Source organism: Pristis pectinata, chromosome 10, assembly GCF_009764475.1.
Source record: "Pristis pectinata isolate sPriPec2 chromosome 10, sPriPec2.1.pri, whole genome shotgun sequence".
Taxonomy (NCBI): domain Eukaryota; kingdom Metazoa; phylum Chordata; class Chondrichthyes; order Rhinopristiformes; family Pristidae; genus Pristis; species Pristis pectinata.
The window spans coordinates 93,721,545-93,735,381 of record NC_067414.1 but is presented as its reverse complement, the minus strand read 5'-3'; the positions used below and the strand labels follow the sequence as shown (position 1 = coordinate 93,735,381).

Below are 13,837 nucleotides of genomic sequence, written 5' to 3'. Positions count from 1 at the left end.
ATTTCCCTAATATAGACTGGGAGCTCCTTAGTGTAAGAGGTTTAGATGGGGAAAAATTTGTTAGGTACATCCAGGAGGGTTTCTTAAATCAACATATTGATAGTCCAACGAGAGGAGGGGCTGTACTGGACCTGGTGTTGGGTAATGAGCCTGACCAGTTGACCAACCTTTCAGTGGGAGAACAGTCGGAGAACAGTGACCACACTCCTTAAGTTTTAAGTTAGCCATAGATAAGGATAAGTATGGACCTTGCGGGAGAGTATTAAATTGGAGCAGGGCAAATTACGGGAGTATTAGGCAGGAACTAGGGAGAATTGATCGGGAACAGCTGTATTTGGGCAAGTCCACATCTGACATGTGAAGGGTGTTTAAAGACCAACTGCACAGAGTACAGGACAGGTATGTTCCAGTAAGAAGGAAGGACAAAGAATGGCAAGGTTAGGGAACCTTGGATGTCAGGAGAGATGGTGAATTTAGTCAAGAAGAAAAAGGAAACATATGTAAGGTTTAGGAGGCTAGGATCAAACAGAGCACTTGAGGATTATAAAGAAGCCAGAAAGGAACTCAAGAAGGGAATTAGGAAAGCCGGGAGAGGCCATGAAAGTCCTTGGCAAGTAGGATTAAAGAGAATCCCAAGGCATTCTGTCCATACATCAAGAGCAAGAGGATAACTAGGGAGAGGGTAGAAGCACTCAAGGATAAAGGAGGGAACATGTGCTTGGAAGCGGAGGATGTGGGTGAGGTCCTTAATGAGTACTTGGCATCAGTATTTTCCAAGCAGAAGGACATGGAGGAGGGGGAGATCAGTGTGGAGCATGCTAATATGCTAGGGCATTTCGAGATAAAGGAAGAGGTAGTGTTGGGTCTCTTAAAAAATATTAAGGTGGACGTCCCCAGGGCCTCATGGGATAGACCCAAGGTTATTGGGTGAGGCAAGAGATGAAATTGTTGGGGCCTTGACCAATGTCTTCATGTCCTCTCTAGCCACAGGCGAGGTTCTGTAGGACTGGCGAGTAGCTAATGTTGTTCCATTATTCAAGAAGGGAAACAGGGATAATCCTGGTAACTATAGACCAATGAGTCTCACATCAGTGGTAGGGAAGTTACTGGAGAGGATTTTTAGGAATCTGGAGCATTTGGAAAACCATAGCCTAATTAGGGATAGTCAGCATGGCTTTGTGCAGGGCAAGTTGTGCCTTACTTACTTGTTTGAGTTTTTCGACGAGGTGCCGAGGTTGATTGATGAAGGTAGAGCTGTAGATGTTGTCTGCATGGATTTTAGTAACGTGTTTGACAAGGTCCCTCATGGGAGGCTCACCCAGAAGATTAAGATGTATGGGATCCACAGTGAATTGGCCGTTTGGATTCAGAACTGGATTCCCCGTAGAAGACAGAGGGTAGCGGTTGCTGGGACTTATTCTGGCTGGAGGTCTGTGACTTGTGGTGTTCCTCAGGAATCCGTACTGGGACCTCTGCTCTTTGTTATGTATATAAATGATCTGGATGAAAACGTACATGGGTGGGTTAGTAAGTGTGCAGATGATACGAAGATTGGTGGTGTTGTGGACAGTGTAGAAGACTGGCAAAGGATACACCAGGATATATCAGTTGCAGATATGGGTGGAGAAATGGCAAATGGAGTTCAGCCCAGCCAAATGTGAAGTGTTGCACCTTGAGAGATCAAATGTAAAGAGATAGCACACCGTTAATGGCAAGACCCTTAACAGTGTTGATGAGCAGAGGGATCTTGGGGTCCAAGTTCAAAGCTCCCTGAAAGTGGCTACACAGGTTGAGAGGGCGGTAAATAAGGCGTATGGCAATGCTCACTTTCATTAGTCGAGGCATTGAGTTCAAGAGTCAGGAAGTTATGTTGCATCTTTATAAAACTTTAGTTAGGCGGCATCTGGAGTACTGCAATCAGTTCTGGTCACCCCATCAACGGAAGGATGTTGAGGCTTTGGAGAAGTTGCAGAAGAGGTTTACCAGGATGCTGCCTGGATTAGAAGGCATGTGCCATGGGGATAGGTTGGACAACCTTGGGTTGTTCTCTCTGGAGTGGCAAGAGGCTGAAGGGAGACCTGATAGAGGTTTAAAAGATTATGAGAGGCATAGACAGAGGAGACAGTGAGTATCTTTTCCCCGGGGTTGAAATGTCTAATACCAGAGGACATGCATTTGAGGTGATAGGGCTTAAGTTCAAAGGAGGTGTGCAGGGCAAGTTTTTTTTACATAGAGAGTGGTGGGTGCCTGGAACGTCCTGCCAGGGGTAGTGGTGGAGGCAGGTATGATAGAAGTGTTTAAGAGGATCTTAGATAGGCACATGAATGTGCAGAGAGTGGAGGGATATGGACCATGTGAAGGCAGAAGGGACTAGGTGTCATATTTTTATTAGTTCAGCACAACATCGTGGGCTGAAGGGCCTCTTCCTGTGCTGTACTGTTCGATGTTCTATGTTCTAGTGCTCATCCAGATGCTCTTTCAATGTTGTGACAGTCTCTGCCTCCACCACCTCCTCAGACCATGCGTTCCACATTTCAGCTACCCTCTGGCTGAATAAAATCTTCCTCAGATCCCCTCCAAACCTCTTACTCCTCACTTTAACCTATGCCTTCTGGTCTTTGGCACTTCTGCTATAGGGAAAAGTTTGTCAGAATCTACCCTATCTATGCCTCTCATAATTTCATACACTTCTGTCACATCCCTCCCACCCCCCAGCTTCCTCTACTCCAAGGAAAACAATCCAAGCCTAACCTCATAACTCAAAGTTTCCATCCCAGGCAAATTCCTGGTGAACCTTCTCTGTACCCTCTCCAGTGCAATCACGTCCTTCCTATCGTGTAGCAACCAGAACTGCACGCAATACTTCAGACCTGCCCTGACCAATGCTTCATAAAATTGTACCAAGACCTCCCTGACTGCTCGGTATTTTGGATTTCAAGCACCTGCAGTATTTTGGTTTTGCATTTTTGCATCTAGACTCATTCCTGGGACAATGAGGACGTCCCATGAGAATCAATGGAGCAGTTCTCTGGAGTTCAGAAGAATGGAAGGAGATCTCATTTAATCCTTTAAGGTTCCAAGGGGATCCCAATGGAAGATAGAACTAGGGGACCTGGGAACACTCTTGGCTCACCCAAGACACCTTCCAAACCCACCACCTCTATCAGCTAGAAGGACAAGGGCAGCAAAAGCCTGGGGAACACCACCACTGGGAATTTGCCCTCCCAAGCCACACACCGTCCTGACTTGGAAATATATCGCCCGTTCCTTCACCGTCACTGGGTCAAGATCCAAGAACTGCCTCCCTAACAGCATTGTGGGAATACCAGACTGTAGCGGTTCAAGAAGGTAGCTCATTATCACCTTCTCAAGTTCATTTGTGGATCACCAGCAAATGCTCACCTTACCAGAGATGCCCACATCCTGAAATATAAATAAATAAAAAAGAAAAGCTGATGCATACGCTCTTTGGCCAAATTTATTATATTTCCCCACAAAATATACTGAGTGTAATTAGTTTGCCAGTAATTTTTGGTGCAGTCATTTTACTGCGGCAATTCTTTTTGAATTCAGTTCTGTTCAGTTATTGTGTTCGGTTCTGGTCGCCTCACTATACGAAGGATGTGGAAGCTTTAGAGAGGGTGCAAAGGAGATTTATCAGGATGCTGCCTGGATTAGAGAGCTTGTCTTGTGAGGATAGGTTAAGCGAGCTGGGGCTTTTCTCTTTGGAGCGAAGGAGGACGAGAGGTGACTTGATAGAGGTGTACAAGATGATAAGAGGTATAGATTGAGTGGACAGTCAGAGACTTCTTCCCGAGGCGAAAATAGCTCACACGAGGGGGCATAAGTTTAAGGTGATTAGAGGAAGATAAAGGGAGGATGTCAGAGGTAAGTTTTTTTTTTACACAGAGAGTGGTGGGTGCATGGAACGCACTGCCAGCAGAGGTTGTGGGGGCAGATACATTAGGGACATTTAAGAGACTCTTAGATAGCCACATGAATGATAGAAGAATGGAGGGCTATGTGGGAAAGAAGGGTTAGATAGGTCTTAGAGCAGGATAAAATGTCGGCACAACATAGTGGGCCGAAGGGCCTGTACTGTGCTGTAATGTTCTACGTTCTATGAATGCCGCAGTTCTCTAAATGACAAGGAGAGTGCGGTTGATGGGTGTGTGAGAGAACAAGTTGAAGGGTTAAAGGGAAATAAGGAGAGAGGGAATGGGAGGGATGGGATTGCTTTGCTGGGAGCGGTCAATACCCTGAGGGAGTGAATATCTGTTGTAATAAGCAAAAATGTTACATGTATGCAATGTTCCACTCTTGCTGGCATTTTGCATTTTTCACTAAACAAAGTCTTCACCCAGTGTTATGAATAATTACACATGAGCAACTCAAAGAATGGTTGTGGTGATGTGAAAAACAGAAAATGTTGGAAAGGCTCAGCAGTTCCGACAGCATTTGTGACCAAAAATGGTGTGTTAAAGTTTCACATCAGTGGGCAGCACAGTGGTGCAGCTCACAGAGCTGATGCCTCACAACTTCAGTGACCCAGATTCAAACAACACCTCGGGTGGGGTCTAACTGGAGCTGGCCTGCGAGGATCGGTAGGTTAATTGACCACTGCAAATTGTGCCTGGTGTTCAGGCGACTGGTGGAATCTGTGGGGTGAGGTTGATAAGATATCTTTATTAGTCACATGTACATCAAAACACACAGTGAAATGCATCTTTTGTGTAGAGTGTTCTGGGGGCAGCTCGCAAGTGTCGCCACACTTCCGGTGTCAACATAGCATGCCCACAACTTCCTAACCTGTACGTCTTTGGAATGTGGGAGGAAACCGGGGCACCCGGAGGAAACCCACGCAGACACGGGGAGAATGTACAAACTCCTTACAGACAGCGGCCGGAATTGAATCCAGGTTGTTGGCACTGTAAAGCATTATGCTAACCGCTACACTACCGTGCCTGCCCATGGGAATGTGGGGAGAAAAGGCTATAGGGAAAATTGGTGGGGAAGGGGATTGCTCTATGAGTTGGCATAGACTCAATGGGCTGTACAGCCTCCTTCTATTAAGTTATTAAAAAATTGATAGATATGGTACAGTATGACCTCCAAATGGAATGAAAGATCAACAAAGTGAAATGTTCACTCTCTTTCCGCTCATGTTGCCCAAGATGCCAGGTATTTCCGGCATCCTCTGTTTTTATTAGAGATTTCCAGCATCTGCAGTATTTTGGTTTTGAAGCTCTCCAGCAAGATTAGTACAAGTGTTTTAACCATCCAGCTTCAGTCAGTCATAGAGTCATACAGCACGGAAACAGTCCCTTTGGCCCAACTCGTCCATTCCAGTCAAGATTCCCATTCGAGCTAGCCCCATTTGCCCGAGTTTGACCCACATCCCTCTCAGCCTTTCCTAACCATGTACCCATCCAACTGCCTTTTAAATGTTGTTAATGTACCTGCCTCAGCCACCTCCTCTGGCAGCTCGTTCCATATACGGACCACCCTCTGGGTGAAAAAGTTGCCCCTCAGGATCCTATCAATTTTTTTTTCCCCTCTCACCTTAAACCTAAGCCCTTGATTCCCCAACCCTTGGAGAAAGACTGTGTGCATTTGCCCTGTCTATGCCTATTTTATGTGACAAAAATATATCTTCGAAAGAAGATTATCAAAGTGTGTGTGATTTGTTTAGTTCTTAACTAAGTGAACCCGCCTGCTGTTCCCTGTGTTAATTCGGGGTCGATCAGCTGTCCCACAGAACTGCTGCCATCTGGTAAAGCAATCATTCTTGTTTTGAAGATCACAGCACCTTAAGAACACTGAACTCAGCTCATGGCAGATCTCTCAAGATTCAGAATTGTACAGCACAGAAATGGGCCCCTTCAGCCCACCTCATCCATGCTGACCATGATACCTATTTGTTTCATTCCCAGATTGATGCGGGGTTCTGACCCAAAACATTGACAACTCCCTTCTCTGCCACAGATGCTGCTCGACCCACTGCGTTCCTCCAGCAGATTGTGTGTTGCCCCCATTTGCCTGCATTAAGCCCATATCCCTCTACTCCTTTCCCATCCCTGTCCAAATGCCTTTTAAACATTATACTTGTATCTCTAAAAGCTACCCGGCTAATCTCACTGTGCCAATTGCCTACTGGACAGCTGCGTACTGATGGATGAATTCTGTTTTTTTTACACTGCAGTGATTGCATCATGGAGTCAAATCCTCGGCTGCAGAAGGTCGTAGGCTCAGCCAGTTCCATCATGAGCACAACCCTCCCCACCATCGAGGACATCTTCAAGAGGCGGTGCCTCAAGAAGGCGGCATCCGTCACTAAGGACCCTCACCAACCCGGACATGGCCCTCTTGTCGTTACTACCGTCAGGGAGGAGATACAGGAGCCTGAAGACCCACACTCAACGATTCACGTACAGCTTCTTTCCCTCCGCCATCAGAATTCTGAATGGTCCATGAACCCATAAACACAACCTCATTGTTCCTTTTATTTGCACTATTTCTTTTGTAACTTATAGTAATTTTATGTCTTCATACTGTACTGTTGCTACAAAATTTCACGTCATAAGACAGTAATAAAAAATCTGATTCTGATTCTGAATTTTCTAGATGGCACCCGCCCCAATAATCAGTCTGTCAGTTTTTAAACTGCCAAGAGTTGGTGGACTTGGTAAGCGCTTTGCCCAGTATCTATACGTACACGTCTCCTTTAAAACAAGCACAAGGGAACGGATGAACAGATTTTTTTTCAAATACAGAATCTGGTTTTCACATAACAATTGCCTGTATAGTCACAGTCTGGTCACTGCAGCAGATTCCATATGGTAAACACCACGCGTCCTTTTTACGAGCTTAAAGCAATTAAATCCACGTTTCATTTATTAAAGGACACAGCAGGCGTGGCCCCGGTCACACTGAACAATCTCACTTCAGAACCCACTCTGACAAATCAGCCGATTCCCATACAGGATGCATATGTGTGAACATTCCCCGAGCAAGCGGGGGCATATATATGTATATTAACATGTAATGGGGGATTTGCTTCGGTTTACCTGTAATACGAGACTGCAGGGTGCTATTGATTGCAAACACACAGACGCGCTCTTCAAAGGAGCAACAGAGCATGTAACACAACGCTGCAGTGGGGAACACCAGGACTTCTAGATCACTAAAGGAAAGCAAAATAGGTGCTCGTGTTTTGTTTTGGTTTTGGTTTGATGCAATTTCCCCTACCCGGTGCCGCAAGCCACGTCCAGGATTCGCTGACACTTGTGCTGGCGCAGAAGCTGCACAACCGCGTTCCTGTACTCGTCAGTCCTGCTCCGGGTGTCTCCAATGTACAGCTGCCAGACCTTGGCTGCTTTGCCGTCGGCGTACTGGTCGGGCAAGCCGACAGCCGCCACCCCGAGCGACCGGGTCCGGTACACGCTGTCCACCATTCCCCCAGCAGATTGAAGGGGGAGAACGGGAATGAACGGATGGGATGGTAAACCTGCCTCCAAGCCCGAGGGTGAGGGAATCAACAGGGAAACCTGCGACCTGTAACTTCACCAAAACTTCCTCCCTCGCCGCGAAACTTCAGTGCAACTCCAGCCAAACTTTGGCAGCCAATCGCCGACCTCGCGTCTGGCCACGCCTCCGCCCCGCCCCTTTCCTCGCGTCACAATGCCAAGTCGCCCCGCCCATTCAGGTGGGCCCAAGGGGAGATCCCGCCTCCCGGTGGTGCTGGCTGGTTTAGCCCTCCCCCGCCCACACCCCCCCCCTTCCTTGGTCACGATTGGCCAGCGGCCACGTCACTCTTCGCTCCTCCCGCCTCCTTGCCCAACAGGGGAGCCCTCGCCAGAAAGGTCCCAAGAGGAGAGGAGGGGGGGGGTGGGGAGAGGTGGAATTATCTACTAAAAATCCATTAAAATGGAGACTGATAGTCCTGGAAATACTCAGTGGATCAGACAGCGTTTCCAGGGAGAGAAACAGTTCATTATTTCAGGTTAAGCATGAGATAACAGGAGCAAAGTAAGATAATTGCAAAGAGGACACAACCAGTGTCAGAAATGTGCCCAAGACCCCAGTCAGTGAATTGAAATGAGGTTGCCTCCGATTGGGAGGCTCACAGTTTTTACCCCACTGCCGCGTCAGGTTTTATCCTGAGGCAGCAATCTCCTAACTGCACCAACACACACAAAATGCTGGAGGAACTCAGCAGGTCAGGCAGCATCTGTGGAGGGAAATAAACAGTCGACGTTTCGGGTTGAGACCCTTCACCAGTCCTGATGAAAGTCTGATAAAAGCAGTGCAGAAGCTATCCTTGAGCCTGGTGGTACATACTCTCAAGCTTTTGTATCTTCTGCCTGACAGGAGAGGGGAGAAGAGAGAATGATCAGGGTTGGTAGGGTCCTTAATTATGTTGGCTGCCTTACTGAGGCAGCGGGAAGTGAAGATGGAGTCAATGGAGGGGAGGTTGGTTTGTGTGATAGACTGGGCTGTGCTCACAACTCTCTGCAATTTCTTTTGGTCACGGGCAAAGCAGTTGCCATACCAAGCTCGTGATGCATCCGGACAGGCAGAACTAATTCCTGTACCTACATAACAGGCTGGTATTTGCAGTGACTGGGAGTCACAGGTGTGGGTGGGAGGTAAGGAGAGGAAGTAGTGGGGAGAAGCTGCAAACAAGATAAGATTTCTTTATTAGTCACGTGTACTTCGAAACACACAGTGAAACGCATCTTTTGCTTAGAGTGTTCTGGGTGCAGCCCGCAAGTGTCGCCACGCTTCCGGCGCCAACATAGTACGTCCAAAACCTCCTAACCTGTACGTCTTTAGAATGTGGGAGGAAACCGGAGCACCCGGAGGAAACCCATGCAGACACGGGGAGGACGTACAAACTCCTTACAGACAGCAGCCGGAATTGAACCCAGGTCGCTGGTGCTGTAATAACATTACGCTAACCGCTACACTACCATGCAGCTAGAAAGCAGGCAGTAGGATCCATCTTCCATTCCCCCCTCTGTCCGAGCTCACACCCTTCTGTGCGAGGGTGCCCCATCGGCTTTCGATGGTCGTGCCAGGCCACTTACATGGTGTGACCATTGCCCGCTGCCCAACCTAGAGGCACCAGATGACATCAGAAACCTGTTCATGGTTGCAATGTGGATGCCCCAGCCTCATGGTCATACAGAGATACAGCAGGGAAACAGGCCCTTCAGCCCACTGGGTCTGCGCCGACCATCAATCACCCATTTGCACTATTGCTACATTAATCCCATTTTTTAGTCCCCCCCATATTCGCATCAACTCCCCCCTAGATTCTATCACTCACTTCCACACTAGGGGCATTTTACAGTGGCCAATAAACCAACCCAACCCAAGCCCCACATCTCTGGGATGTGGGAGGAAACTGGAGCTCACAGGGAGAATGTGCAAACTCTAAACAGGCAGCACCGGAGGTCAGGATTGAACCAATGTCTCCGGCTCTGTGAAGCAGCTGTTCTATCTGGTGTGAGCAGCATTGCAGGTAAAGTTTGAGAAGTTTTGTTTGCAAGAGTATATTACAGCTTTCAAGACCTATGTCTCAGCCCCTAGAAGACGTGAATGTTGATGTACATTTCTGTGCCACATAACCATCTTGTGAGTGAGGCTAAGACAAACCCACCCGTAAAGTTGGTGAGGCCGTGCCCACTGTGTGTTAATTTGCATGTGCCCCAGTTTGTCCTATTGTTAACCTATTGAATAGTCATCCGGGTGGATTGGATCCTCTGGAATGCTTAAAAGGGAGATATTTGTCGGGAGTTTCTTTGGGCAAGAAATCAATAATCAGTGCCATGAATTGTAAACTGATGCCAAGAGATAAGATCATTTTTTTGCATGCAAGAGTTCTTAAGGTATGGGAGGTTTTGACATTGTTAACATTCATAGAGTCATAAAGTTATACAGCACAGAAATAGGCCCTTCAGACAAGCTTGTCCTTGCTGACCACATTGTCCACCTGAGTTAGTCCCATTTGCCTGCATTTGGCCCATATCCCTCTAAACCTTTCCTATCCATGGACCTGTCTAAATGTCTTTCATATGTTGTAATTGTACCCGTCTCTACAGATTCCTCTGGCAGCTTGTTCCACATACCCACCACTCTCTGTGTGAAAATGTTGCCCCTCAGCTCCCTTTTAAATCTTTCCCCTCTCACCTTAAACCAATGACGTCTAGTTCTACAGTCCCCTACCCTGGGAAAAAAACTGTGACCATCCACCTTACCCACACACCTCATGATTTTATATACCTCTATAAGTTCACCTATGCCCACTACACTCCAGAGAAAAAATGTCCAGCCTGTCCAAACTTTCCTTATAACTCAAGCGCCCCAGTCCCAGAAACATCTTCACCGATCTTTTCTGCACCCTTTCCAGCTTAATCACATCCTTCCTATAGCTGGGCAACCAGAACTGCACACAGTACCCCAAGTGGGGGTCTCACCAACATCTTTTATAGTTGTAACATGAAGTTCCAACCCCTGTACTCAATGTCCTGATCAATGAAGGCAAGCATGCCAGGCACCCTTTTCACCACCCTGTCTACCTATGTCTCCACTTTCAGGGAAATATGTACCTGTACCCCTCGGGCTCCCTGTTCCAAGACACTTTCTAGTGCCCTACCATTCACTGTGTAAGTCCTACCCTGGTTTAACTGATTAAAGGAGTTCCTTTGAAAGCAATCCAAGACTAAATCCAATTGATGTCCCAAACCTCATGATTTTTGCTTCAAATCAACTCTTCCTCCAAATAATAAAATGAGGTAGCCCTTCCAATTGTATCTTCATTTTGCAACTAGGTGGCATTAAAATGCTGACGCACAGCGTGTGAATCAGCAATGCACACATATCAGTTGTAGCTGTGGCAGCAGGCACAGCTACACAGACAATGGAGAAAGAGACAGAGGATCTCTCCATTTCTCTTGTAAACATATCACTCGGGTTTGATCTTGTGTAGTTTTGATTATAGACAAGTAATGATGCAGTTGAGTGCTTGAGCATCTCAAGCTATGGAAGAGCAACAAGCTACAAGCCACTCACCACACAGTCCCACCATTTGTACCCTTATACACTGGCGATGCCTTGCTACCCATGGCACAGTGGCACAGCTAGTAGAGCTGCTTCATGCAGTGACCCAGGTCCAATCCTGACCTCTGGTGCTGCCTGTGTGGAGTCTACCCGTTCTGCCTGTGACTGCGTGTTTTTCTCCCGAGTGCCCCGGTTTCCTCTCGCCTCCCAAAAAATTAGCAACTGGTGGGTTAATTGGCCGCTGTAAGTTGTCCCTAGTGTGTAAGTGAGTGGTGGGACAAGGGTTGGGGGAGTGGGAATTGGTGGAAATATGGCGAGAATATCAGGGGGAAATCAGTGGGGAATGGGATTGCTCTGAATGGGCTGAATGGCCTCCTTCTACTTCATATGGAAATGTGGGCCTTGTTTGGGTAAAGAGTCAGGTCTACAGCTGGAAATCAACCCTCAGAGAAGCAGTTGCCCCACTATTTTCTTTCAGTAGGCAGCATCTTCTGTTTGCATTTCAAGCTTCTTTTGTGTATTATGTAGCGGTTAAGTTACTTGACTAACATCTTGGGCTATTAAACTACTGACAATTTCAAATCCCACTGTGGCAAATTTAAACAGGGAAATTTGGAATTTCTTTTAAAAATGGTATGAGTAATGGTGATCATGAAATTATCAGATTGTATTAAAAACTCATCTGGACCACTGATGTGCTTCAGGAACACAGCTTAAGAAAATGGGAGCAGGAGTGGGTCATCTGGCTCCTCAAACCTGCCTGCCATTCAATATGATCATGGCTGATGTACACTGGGCTAGATCAAGGGACCATGCTTACCTAGTCTGGCATATGTGTGACTCTAGACCCACAATAATATGGTACCCACTGTTCAAACGTACAGCTGTTATCAATTCAAACGAATTAATATTATAGACAATCCACAAACACTACCTCCTCCATTCTTTCAACTGTTCCTTTATGGAGACACAATGTTCCAGAATCATATAATCGTACTGTACCAGAAGAGGCCATTTGGTCAACCCTGCCTGTGCCAGCACTTTGGAAGGACTTTCCAATTTACTCCCATTGTCCTATCATTCACCTGTCACTGTCTCCCAACTCCACTCCCGCTCCCTTCCCCTCTCAGGCACAATCTGCCTGTCACCTTACATCCCTCCTCAGTCCTCCAATCGCCTCAGAATCCTTTCTTACCTCTCCTCTTTACACCGGCCATCTCCCCTCTCCACTCCCAGTCCTGATGCAGGGTTTCGACCCGAAACGTCGACAGTCCCTTTCCTCCCACAGATCTTGCTCGCTCTGCTGATTTCCTCCGGCAGATTGCTTGTTACTCCCATAGTCCTGCTTTTTCCCTTCAGCCCTATATTTTCCAAGTGTTCTATCCACTGAGTCTCCCTGACTCCCTCAGTGCATAAACAGGGAAAATGATGGCAGTCCACGGATCTGTTCACAGGCATATCTGGCCAGGAAGCACATTTTCCAATCCAAATGTCCCCTGAACTGAAGAGGTTGCTAGGCCTTTTCATAGAGCAGTTAAAATTAAATCTCTTTGCTATGGGTCTGAAGACACATATTGGACAGACGAGATAAATATGACAGGTTTCCTTCCTTCAAGGCCATTGGTTGAACAACAGGAAGGCAGTTTCATGGTCACCAATACTTAGACTGGCTATTTTATTCATGATTTACTAATTACTTGAATTTTAATTTCCTAGCTGCTACAATGGGATTGTAACTTTTGTCTCCATATAAATAGTCCAGTCCAGGCCTTCAAATAGGAGTCTTGTAATTCTGCAAACCGAGCACCAATTTAGAGCCATTTTATTGTGTGATAGGTAGACCCAGCAATTAAGAAAGTAAGTGGAGTGTTGGCCTTTATTGCAACTGCGATGGAATTCTTGCCACAACTGTACAGGGTGTTCGTGAGTCCATACCTGGAATAATGTGCATAGTTCTGCTCTCCTTTTGTAATGAGGGATACTCACTCATCAGTAGTTCAGAGAAGGTTCATGTATTTGATTGCTGGGATCAAGTCGTTGATACATGAGGAAAGGTTGAACAGATTGGGTCTATAGTTCAGGAGAATGAGGTTCTTAATGAAACCAATAGGATCCTGAGGGGACTTGGCAAGATAGATGCTGAGTGAAAGTTCCTCCTTGCTGAGGCATCCAGACAAGGGAGAATTGTTTCAGTATTAGGCACCGCCCATTAAGACAGAGACAGGAGGAGTTTCTCCTCTTGGAGGGTTGTGAATCTTTGCCATTCTCTGCACTAAAGAACTATGGAGGCAGAGTCATTGAATATATTCAGGACTGCGTGAAACAGTTGTTTTTGGACCACAGGGAAGTCGAAGGTGGTGGAGAAGAGAAAGTGGAGTTGAGATCAAGATCAGTTTAACCGTGATCCTACTGGATGGCAGAACAGGGTGGAGGGACCGTGTGGCCAACTCGGTGCACATACTCCTGTTTACATCAATGGTGCTGAAGTGGAGATTGTTGAGGGCTTCGAGTTCCTAGGAGTGAACATCACTAATAGCTTCCTAAGGAAGTAGAGATGCTGGTATGCGTTCTTGGCCGTGGTGCCTGGTCCAACCACCTAGACACCACGGCCGAGAAAGCACACCAGCCTCTCTACTTCCTTAGGAAGCTAAAGAAATTCGGCATGTCCCCGTTGACCCTCCCTTTCAACTCGCTGGGTTCACTGGAACGTTTTTTATGCTACTGTGTCATATGTAAAAAAAAGGGAAATAAAAATATGTTTGGATATTAATAG

The 13,837-nt window shown here is 46.8% G+C and overlaps 1 protein-coding gene across 2 annotated transcripts in view; it reads right to left on the bottom strand.

The window, feature by feature from the left end:
• The window catches only part of gnmt (glycine N-methyltransferase), a 47,872-nt gene extending 35,309 nt beyond the window's left edge, over window positions 1–12,563 (bottom strand). Inside the window, exon 1 of one of the 2 annotated variants that reach the window (XM_052024303.1) lies at window positions 12,260–12,563. In XM_052024303.1, coding sequence (XP_051880263.1) covers window positions 12,260–12,522 — 263 coding nt within the window. In that variant the 5' untranslated portion in view covers window positions 12,523–12,563. Of the gene's footprint in view, window positions 1–7,248; window positions 7,599–12,259 lie in introns of those variants that run through there. The other variant, XM_052024304.1, reaches the window with a different exon arrangement.
• Window positions 12,564–13,837: the final 1,274 nt, after the last annotated feature.